General features: G+C 34.5%; 1 protein-coding gene and 1 long non-coding RNA gene across 7 annotated transcripts; one reads left to right on the top strand and one right to left on the bottom strand.

The window, feature by feature from the left end:
• Positions 1-1,624: 1,624 nt before the first annotated feature.
• Positions 1,625-3,651, bottom strand: LOC107834510 (uncharacterized). The gene is made up of 4 exons (XR_001660301.1): positions 3,568-3,651; positions 2,431-2,491; positions 1,836-1,985; positions 1,625-1,712 (listed from the first exon to the last, which is right to left on the bottom strand). It is a non-coding gene; the product is annotated as an uncharacterized LOC107834510 (long non-coding RNA).
• Positions 3,652-6,610: 2,959 nt separating this feature from the next.
• Positions 6,611-10,144, top strand: LOC103130534 (type-2 ice-structuring protein-like). 6 transcript variants are annotated; one of them, XM_016666001.1, is made up of 10 exons: positions 6,611-6,758; positions 6,855-6,959; positions 7,648-7,686; positions 7,932-7,991; positions 8,244-8,303; positions 8,447-8,476; positions 8,564-8,667; positions 9,529-9,666; positions 9,748-9,853; positions 10,020-10,144. In XM_016666001.1, the coding sequence occupies exons 2-10, from the start codon at positions 6,899-6,901 to the stop codon at positions 10,094-10,096; spliced, it is 675 nt and encodes a 224-aa protein (XP_016521487.1). In that variant the 5' UTR covers positions 6,611-6,758; positions 6,855-6,898; the 3' UTR covers positions 10,097-10,144. The 6 variants fall into 6 exon arrangements, with proteins under 6 accessions (XP_016521487.1, XP_016521486.1, XP_016521489.1 ...); XM_016666000.1 differs by having other exon boundaries at positions 6,612-6,758; positions 10,017-10,144; XM_016666003.1 differs by lacking the exon at positions 8,447-8,476 and having other exon boundaries at positions 6,612-6,758; positions 8,573-8,667; positions 10,017-10,144.

Below are 10,144 nucleotides of genomic sequence, written 5' to 3'. Positions count from 1 at the left end.
TTCTCAGCATAATCCTTCCTGATTTAAATCATGTCTCTGTTTCATCCAGAAGCAACACATTCAGCCCAGAGGAGAAATATGGGAGACTAAACAAGCAAAAACTAACAGCTATGTTTATTTTTCCTCTTAATATGTTAAAAACTTTCATGCTTAATATGAAGATTCACAGACTCTGATTTTCTTTTTACACATAAACAATCAGTAACATTTAGTAAAATGTATAGTTTGTTTGAATAAAGACTTTATTTATGCTGTAAAAAATTTTATATTAGTTTTACATCTAATATAATAATTATTATATTGTATCTGTGACATTAACACCTGAACCAAAAAAAGACTTTAACAGAAGCAATATTATAGAAGTTTTTACAGCAAATTTCACTTTACATTTGTTTTTATTGTTGTTTTTTTTAATGGGAGATGCAAAAATATATCCACATAGACAAAAAAAAGTCAGACAGAAAACAATTATTTTCCCACTTAATATATTAAACATTAAAGTCTTTCAGAAATGTAGTTTAAAAAATGGATAAACACAATTTAATTATTTTTTTCTCTTTTTCCAACTAAATATTTTTATTTTGACAAATTTTAAAATGCGCAAAGTGTCTTTGTGATGTAGAATGTAAAAAATAATAATACAGAAAAATAAAGAAACTGTTTTTTTTTTTTAACAGTATTTGTATTAAAAATGAAAATAAACCTGAGTAAACTGCAACACTCCCATTTGAACGCTAGATGGAGCAGTGGTAACAGAGTTCAGAGGTCATCAGCCAAACTGAAGCCTCCTGTGTCCTTTTATTTTCTCTGTGCATTGTCTCGTTCTCAGCCGGGTCATTGTTTGCTGAAACTGTTTGGTTTGCTGAAACTGTTTGGTTTACAGTAAAACCTCAGTGAGCGATCAGCCTTGACTTCTCCTTTTAGCTAAATCAGGCCGAGCAGAACCGTTTACTCCTGGAGCAACATGAAATGTGGACAGAATGATGTAAAATAGCTGAGTCATGGTACCAGTTTACTTTAGCACAGAAGGAAGGGAATCCTGAGATTTAAGGCAGACAGAGTCATGGCGGGTGAACTTCAGCAAATAAACCAGCCGTCCTGCAGAAAGTCCTTCTCTGTTTAAATAGTTTTATTGTTTGTTTTTTTAAGAGAACTCTATTTCCATTTCATTCAGCTAAATTGCATAGTTTATGCATAGAAATTTGTATAAAATATGAAATTTGCACAACCATTTTAACATTTTGATTATTAAACATATCAAATTGTCTCAATGCAAGATTACGTTAAGTTAGTAATTGAAGCTATTTTTATAAGTCATATTTATATATTCTACTACAGAGAAAATTAAAAATTAAATGATCAGAATAAAGCCATAATATTTCAACTTTATTCTTGTAATATAATGACTTTACTCTCATATTTTGATTCGTATGGACCTCATTCTCTGTGCATTCAGTGTTAATTTGATAGATTTTCCTTCTTCTTCCTGGGATTATATTTAGTAATAAAATGCAAACAATAGAACAATTACCCCCTGTAGGTAACATTGCCTTCAGATCCCATAACAGCTGATCTAGACGTTTCTGCAGATCAACGTTTAATTTCTTTGTTTCTGTTACTTTCTAATAGGTCATAAAACATTTTTCCACTCACATGAGTCTTCTGTGTCTCTTTACCTCCTACAGTGCCGAGTGCATCACCTTCACTTACTTCTGTCAGAAACATATTTCATGTCAGGACATGTAGCTAGAAATGCCTGGATTGTGCATCATTATTCACCTGTTTGGACAAAAACATCACATTTATCATGTTTTCCTACAGCATCCTGCAGTTACCGGAGGATTTGCTGTTTGGGGTTCGGTTCCATCTATATGCCACAAAGACGGCCGAGAGAACGGACATAAACGTAGCTGCCACTCCCACTGGAACCACACAGGGAAACAAGTCCTGGTGGAGAACATGAAGGAATTCCTGCACAAAATCATCTAGAAATGAGAGAAACAGAGAAAAAACAAAAGTTAGCAAAACACTCTTCCTTTTTTAATGACAGTTAACTTCTAATTGAAATCATCATTATATTCTCAGAAACAGTTCACATATAAATGAACATGAATCTTCCCAACACATTAGCTGGTTTAGCCTTGATATAAATAGCATCACTAGTTAGCATTAGTGCTAAGAAATTGTGCACAAATACCGAGTTGCACCAGTAGGTGGCACTTTTGAGTTCTGCAAAGTTGCAAAAGAGGGAGAAAAGAGTTTGAGTTTGAGAATAGAAAGAAAAGGTGTAAAATGATCAGTAGAAAATGTGAAAAGGTACCAGGCCAAACAGGTTTAGTATGTAATCATGGATGAAACTTTAAATGAAGACATAAAGCCTAAAGCTGAATGTTGAGCTCAAACTGACGAACCCTGACTGCAGACGTTTACCTGTGGACACAGGTAGGCTTTGGATGACACCTGCTATAAACTCTTTTAGACTCATATCCACCTGTGAACAAAGAAGAGAGAAAATATTTATTATCTTCACAAACACATCAGACTTTACATGATAAAGTCACGGCTGCTGCAGAGCTTTAAACATTTCACCTGGTTTATTTGTTAGGTTAGTTTCAGGATATTTCAACTTGATGCTTGTTGTCTCAATTCCTACTATCTCGTTTTAACAACATCTCAAAAAATTGCTGCTGTGATGTTGACAGATAATTAAACTATAAGGTCAGGAATGTTAACATAAAATGTACAATTCTCATTTTCAAAAACGTTTATTTGGGAAAAACAAAATGTTGTTTTTTAAAGTAAAATTCAACCTGCCATGTTAGAAGCCCTTCTTTTGTTGGAAGTAATGCAGGTTGTTTCACAGTATGAATATGGCAACATACTGTTATTTATTTAATTTAAAAACAAATAATTTGATAAAGCTACTTTACCACTTTCTAATGTGCTTGTATTGTTATGTTTTTGGTCCAAACAAAACCTTTAGTGGATTTGTTTGTTGTGGCGTCTGATTTAGCAGTTATCTGAAATCTGTAAATATGCTGATGGAGGCTGTAAAATCAGTAAATTAATGTTTCAGTTTGTTCTGACTAAATAATAAAACCAGCAAGTGAAATAAATAAATAAATATTAGGTTTCAGGAACTTTTACACAGATTACATTTGTTCACAAATGAATCTGAAATAGTGAAGTTCTTACCAAAGTAGATTAGATTAGATTAGATTCATTCCTCTATAAACCAACATATTTTTTCTGAAAAGTAGAATGAACATCATGATAAATGAACCAAAAAGGCAGTAAATCAGAGATATGAACCCATTTATTAGTGTTTTAGATCTATTTTAAATTTCTGAATGTTTAATTGTTTTTCTTTATCGTTGCTCTTTATTCCTCTGTGGTTGATCTGCAGGTTGGTAATGGAAACATAAACTCAGTCACTATAAAACAAATATTAAAGAATCCAACATGAGTTTCATAATCAAGATATCAGCACTGATTAGTTTCTTATTGCGAACATTAATTTTGATGATTTGTTTTCAGTATTATCACCATAAAAATAACACACCTTACCTCCAGGATGAGACCGATCCATCTCACGTCGTAACTTTGATTCTTCAGCTTTTATACAGCAGATGAAAAGAAAGCCGAGCTCCTTCTGGTAACAGCAGCCCAGTTTCCTCAGAACTGAACCAGATTCTGCTGAAGGAATCTGTTTTGCTTCGCCATCATTAGGATGAAACTCTTTCATCAGAGAAACTGGTTGGACCGCTGCTGCTGCTGGTATGAGGAAATAAATGTCCTTACCTCAGTTCAGGCTTTGCAAAGATGATTACAGCTCATAAAACACATTATTATGCAAATTAATCTGATAAATATGCTGGCACAAACATTAAAAAAGATCAGTGTAAGACATGATAATGCAGAGTTAAGTGTTTTTATGGCAGGAAATAGGCAGTTACATCACTTCCTGCCACTTTATGAATGCTGACTGTGCATAGAATGAAATAAAAGTCAGATATTCATATTTCTAATTGCTCAGTATTTCCCCATTTAGTCTTGTAAATTATTATTCTGACTATGAGAGTCTTTTTTTTGTGTAGTTTTTAAAACTTTTGAGTTTTTTGTGTGAATCTTTAAACCTGATGCTGCTTTTAAACCTGAACTTCCCATTTTCACAACAAACAAAGCTTTTTTTATTTCTAATATTAATGCATAAGTTTGAAGTGAACAGCAGTGTATGGTGTTTTTTCATTGACTCTGTAGTTAATTAAGTTATAATTACTATTACTATCATTTTCTGTCCAGTGTCTTGGCCTCAGCCTGCAGAAATGCTGTGACTGATGACAGGACATGGAGTTCAGAGGGAATAATGTGAGGCTTCTTCCACCATTTTCTCTTTAAAACTGGTCCCACTTCATTCCATGATCTTCAGATTAAATCAGTTTCCTGTTTCAGTGGAAAAAACAGGTAATTTAATCTGTCTTTCATTTTTACTCTTCTGGAGAATGTCAACAGAAAGAAATGAAAACTTATCTCATCTCCATCAAACAAGCATGACTTCATCTCCACAGCAGAAAAAACAAAGTCTGTTTTCGTAGAGCACCAGGAGCGTGGCAGCGCTGGGCCCCATCAGGCACCGACTGGTCCCACAACTGCTCAGCTGTTTCCTCTGACCTTAACTCCTTCACTGTTAAATTAGGAATGTTTTTTTTTCCTTACTTGTGAAACGTAACACCACCGGATTTTAGCATTTCTGAAATGAAAACCTTCCATCGAGGCTCCTTTAGTCTCACATCCAGACAGGAAATCCTCTCAGATTCTCTGTTTTTACTCACATCAGACTTTGAGAAATATATATTTTAAAAAAATCATCATTTTTTTAACATTCATCTGTCAGTTCCTGAAACTCATCAGCGTGTCAGACACTGTTTGGTTTACTAGCGCCACCATGTGGAGATTGGTGAGTATTAACGTTTAGGCTCAGGTATGTAAATAAAGGAGGCAGCTGGAAATATTTTTGCTCATGTTTGCATCATTTTTTGCAGTTTCCTCTCTTAACGGATGGATTAAAAACAAATGTTCATATATTTGAAACAAACACATTCACAGCTGCTTCACTAATAAAAAACAAATCTGCTGAACTTTGACCTGACCCACCCCACAGAAAAAGAACCTGGCCTCGTATTTGTATATCAGAACATGAATAAAAATCTTATTAAAATGTGTAACATACATTTAAAAAATAAAATGTCACAAGGTAAGCCGTCATTGTGAAATAAAGAAACAATGAAATAAACAAATCAATACTTTTATAATTATTCTGTTTTAATTTCATGGGTAAATTTATTTATTTGATGTATAATTTATTAATTATTAAAAACACTATTTATTTACTCAATTTTGAATGAAGTAGGTCTCAATAAATCAACCGTTATTAAGATATTTCTGAATGAGAAAACTGGATTATTGATCAGAGGATTTAGAAATTCCTTTTTTGTCAGTCAAAGGAAGTGGGTTCACACAGAAATTAGAATATAAAATGTATAAAAAACAGGAATAAGAATAAAATACTGGAAGCTATGTTACTATTTTTTTCTCAGATGAATATTCCTCTTGTTTCTTACATTAAATGTTTCATTTATTAACCCTGATAAGATAATTCAACCTTAACTTTTTTGAAGAGTAGAAATTTATGTAATTATTATGTTTTATTTAATTATGTTGATATTTTTAACGCATTCTGGCCAAAATGTGAGGAAACCTTTTTAGACTTTAGACACATCCGGGTCCAACAGTGACACCTGGTGGTGCAACGGTTGCAATGCAGTAACAAAGCAGAAGATAATTTGATAAATGAGTTTTCTTTCTTTCTTTCTTTCTCTCTTTCTTTCTTTCTTTCTTTCTTTCTTTCTTTCTTTCTTTCTTTCTTTCTTTCTCTCTTTCTTTCTTTCTTTCTTTCTTTCTTTCTTTCTTTCTTTCTTTCTTTCTTTCTTTCTTTCTTTCTTTCTTTCTTTCTTTCTTCCTTTCTTTCCTTTTTTCTTTCTTCCTTTCTTTCTTTCTTTCTTTCCCTTTAATTTCCCTTTGAAATCAATAAACTGGTTTTGAATTTGAGTTTAATCAAATTTCTGTTCTGTTCTGTTCTGATCCATCTTTATCCATCCACTAGTACTATAACTCTTTTTTTATTTTTTATTTGTTTTTTGCAATGAGCTTCACGTCTCAGAGGCTGGAAGGCCTCTGTGCCATCACCCTAACCTTCATCTCCCTTCACAGATTCTCTATCAAGTTGCCACTGTGGCTCATTTTTAAACACGCTACTTACAGAAAGATGCTGATAAGATTAAAATATTTGCTAAGTGAGACTTAACTGCGCCCATTTATCTTTCAGTTTAACATTTCTTGAGCTAATAGTTTGTTTTCGCTCACCTCTGACCTCATTTTGTTGTGTATTGAGTAAATACATGATGCTAAGTAAATACATTAATTCAACTGAATATTTATCAAGGGTGTTGTTTGTTCAGATTCCTGGAAAACAAGAAGCTCTTTCTATTGAAAGTTCCAACGAATCGCACTGCAGTCTGGATCTGTTCACCGTTTGTCTTTGTTGTTACTGAGTACGGATGTCTGATCCTTTTCAGCGCCTGTGAACGTCGTTTTTTGGGTGGGAAGGAGTCACGGTGCTGCTCCTTCTGCCTTATATCAAACCAGGCAAACTGAGACTGAAGCTGCAGGCTGAAACTCACCAGACAGAAGACAAGAAGGTAAATCTTTACCACAAATTTGATGAAGATGGTTGTTTTGTCATTTGATGTTTGTGTTGGATTCATGTAAGGTATGTGTTATGTTTCTGCCTGTAGAACATAAAGTTATCACCACAGGTTGCATCCCAGTCATCTCCACCATGAAGATCCTGAGTTTGTCTTGGTTTGGATTCGCCGTGTTGACTTTGGTCCATGCAGTCTGTGAGTATTTACTGCAGCAGTATGTGCTGGTATTTACATTGTTTGAAGTGTAGAGCAACTACTCTGTAGAATAGGAAATCTACAAAGATTAATAACCTTTTCTTTTGAGAATAAAACGGAAAGCCTGGTCGGCTGTTTGCTCGTCTGAAGGAGAAATCCCTGTCAGATATCTTTGCAGCTGCAGTTCTGGAAAATCTTTGTTTACCCTGCATCTGTTTTGTGTTTGCATCTCTACATTTTATTGCCATGACCTTCACTTGACCTCAATTATCTATCCTGGGTTAAAATTTCACAACAAGCTCTGTCTGCTGCCAGCTCTTGTGCACTGAAACCGTTCGTGTGCAAAACTCACTTTTTGACTTTTGAAGCTGTTTTGACTGTTTGCAAACCTTCAGTTTCCTAAACCTGAATAATATAATTTGTTCTCAATGAGCTCAAGTGAATAAAATAGGGATTTTAAAACAGGTGCAACGTTGGCAACAAAAGAGAATCCCATTACTTAGCAACAAAAACATGTTTTTTTTTTAAATTACATGCAAAGTATCTTTGAAAGTGTCTCTGGATTCATGTATAATTGTGGAAAATAAAGTTGAAAAGTCTAATAAAATCTGCTGATTAAGCAATGTTTGCACTGGTAGATTATTAAATAGATTATTTTCATTTATTCATGTTTTCATCCTGTCTGCAGCCATTCCAGTCACAGATGAACCTGTTAGTCCAGCAGAAGGTAAATCTTTGTCAGTTTTTTCTTTTATGAACTATTCTTTGTGCCAATAAGGAAAACATGATGATGAATCACAACAAGCTCTGTTGAATTGATAAAATGTGTGTGCAAACCTCACTTTTATGACTCAGAAAGTCGTTTGATATATAATCTGCAGTGAATTAAATATAACGTTTAAAAGACATGTAACATTGATCATTTCTTAGTTATTTAATTGAAGACTCTTCTTCTAAATTTTGCTTTTCAAGCTGCAGATGACCTGGCCACTCATGACGATCCTTTCTATCCTGATCATCCACCAACTGAAGGTAAATCTCTTTTTTATTGGTTTTATTAGCACTATTATATTTGCATCATGTAAATTTGACAAACAAAGAAGTTGTGCAGGATCATTTACAATTTGAAGTTTTATAAAATGTTAAATTGTAAATTGTAAATATAAACAGAGTTTGTTTTTTTTGTTGTTTTTTTTTTAAAAAAAAACAAACATTCATGTACAAAACTCACATTTTACTTAGTTATTTAATTGAAGACTCTTCTCCTAAATTCTGCTTTTCAAGTTCCAGATGATTTGGTCACTCATGACGATCCTTTCTATCCTGATCATTCACCAACTGAAGGTAAATCTTTTTTATTGGTTTTATTAGCACTATTATATTTGTGTCATGTAAATTTGACAAACAAAGAAAATGTACATGATCATTTACAATTTGAAGTTTTATAAAATGTTAAATTGTAAATATAAAGAGAGTTTTTTTTTTAGATTACGGTGGTGACTGGATGGGTGTAACTAGTCAGTTTCCCCCATTTCTAACTCATTACACTGATTCAGAATCATTTAACTAGTCGGTACTAATCAATCTATTATAACTATTCAAAGATGGAGACTATCACGGGGACTTCACGTGCCCTGATGGATGGACGAAGCACAGCACTCAGTGCCTCCTCTTTGTTCCCCAGAATATGACCTGGAATGAGGCCAAGGTAACCGAGAACAGACTTTTCACATCTAAATGGTAAAAAATCTCTTATTGTTGGGTGAATATTGGTTCCAATTTACTGTTAAACCTCGTCTATTCATGCTGCTAAAACCTACTTCATGTTCAGAGTTTAGCACCTATATGTTTTTTACTGACTTCACAGTCACAGTGCAAAGCGAATCTTGGTTATTTAGCATTTGGGTCCTTTGGATTTGATAAAGCTTTAAACAGATAGAGGCCATTTACCGTTTCCTAGGCTGAACAGGAGGGGGCTGAGCACACAGCCCTGGGGTGCACCAGTGGTGGAGGAAGAAGAAACATCATCATCATCCTCACAGTCATTGTTATTTAGAGTCAAATTCAGTCTGAGTGAGTTGAGGTTTTGAGTTTGGGTCTGTGGTCTGATTGGTTATTCATTTGATTATTTGATCTTGCAAGGCATTGTGAGATATCCTGTCTAAACATTGTGTGTGTGTGTGCGTGTGTAGGTGTGTGTGTGTGTGTGTGTGTGTGTGTTATCCCACACATCTACATGTTATATCTGTTATATCCACTGATGGTTCTAATAAGAAAAGTGGAAAGGTTTTAAAAATGTGCTTTACAACTACATGAATAATATGATGATGAGAATAGAGGCGATTCTCATGGTGTGAAGTGATGGTGGAGAAACTAACTAACAATTAAAGCAGCTTGTGTTTTGCTGCATGACAAACATTTGTTCACTGGTTGATGAAAACCTTAATTTATGTCATTTCACTGAAGACTCACCTGCTGATTTTACAGCAGGTTTAGACACAGCAGAGTTTGCAATGATGTCGTTCTCTATGTGTTTTTCAACTCTGTGTTATTTCTGCCTTCTCTTTAGGAAAACTGTGCATCCAAAGGTGAAGGTTCACTCGCTGCTGTGTATAATGAAATACAAGCTGATGAGATTTACAACGAGGTGGAAAGTGCTGGGCATCATGGAGGACCAGTGTGGGTTGGAGGCAGCAAAACATCAGAGGTAGATAAATCCTCCTTACACAGTTCAAAACGAGGTTTTATCTTCGATCTGGAGTTGACTTGGTTTGATTTTGTCCTGCAGGATCCGTCTTGGTCCTGGGTGGATTCCTTTTTCTCTGGCTTTGCTAAGTTTTGCGATGAGCAAAGTTCACACGATGAGAAGAACTGTCTGGAGATCTCTTTTGATGGTAAATCAAATTTAAATGTTTCATTTCACTTTGAACTCATTCAGTTTCCCTTAAAGACCAAAATTATTTCCACAAAATTTGCAGAAATATGCACATTTTTCTGCATATTTATGTGAAGATAACATAACGACGCCTCAGCTTGACTGAACGTTTTTCCTGTTAGCAGATTCCAGCTCTGGATGCCTGAATGGCAGGAAATGTGACGCTGAGCTGCCGTCTGTCTGTGCCATCCTCCTCTACTAGCTGAAATGAATCTTCAGCAGATACCAGTTAACGTGCCTCTTGGCCATC

This window comes from Poecilia formosa, unplaced genomic scaffold (assembly GCF_000485575.1).
Source record: "Poecilia formosa unplaced genomic scaffold, Poecilia_formosa-5.1.2 Scaffold645, whole genome shotgun sequence".
NCBI lineage: Eukaryota > Metazoa > Chordata > Actinopteri > Cyprinodontiformes > Poeciliidae > Poecilia > Poecilia formosa.
The sequence above is the reverse complement of the archived record's forward strand: the minus strand, read 5'-3'. Positions and strand labels throughout refer to the sequence as shown.

Bases quoted from the DNA above. Each gene is read 5' to 3' on its own strand.
- LOC103130534 (XM_016666000.1), top strand. From the start codon at position 6,899: ATGAAGATCCTGAGTTTGTCTTGGTTTGGATTCGCCGTGTTGACTTTG. The intron at 7,687-7,931 runs GTAAATCTTTGT...TTGCTTTTCAAG, and splicing joins ACCTGTTAGTCCAGCAGAAG to CTGCAGATGACCTGGCCACT. The intron at 8,477-8,563 runs GTCAGTTTCCCC...AACTATTCAAAG, and splicing joins TGACTGGATGGGTGTAACTA to ATGGAGACTATCACGGGGAC.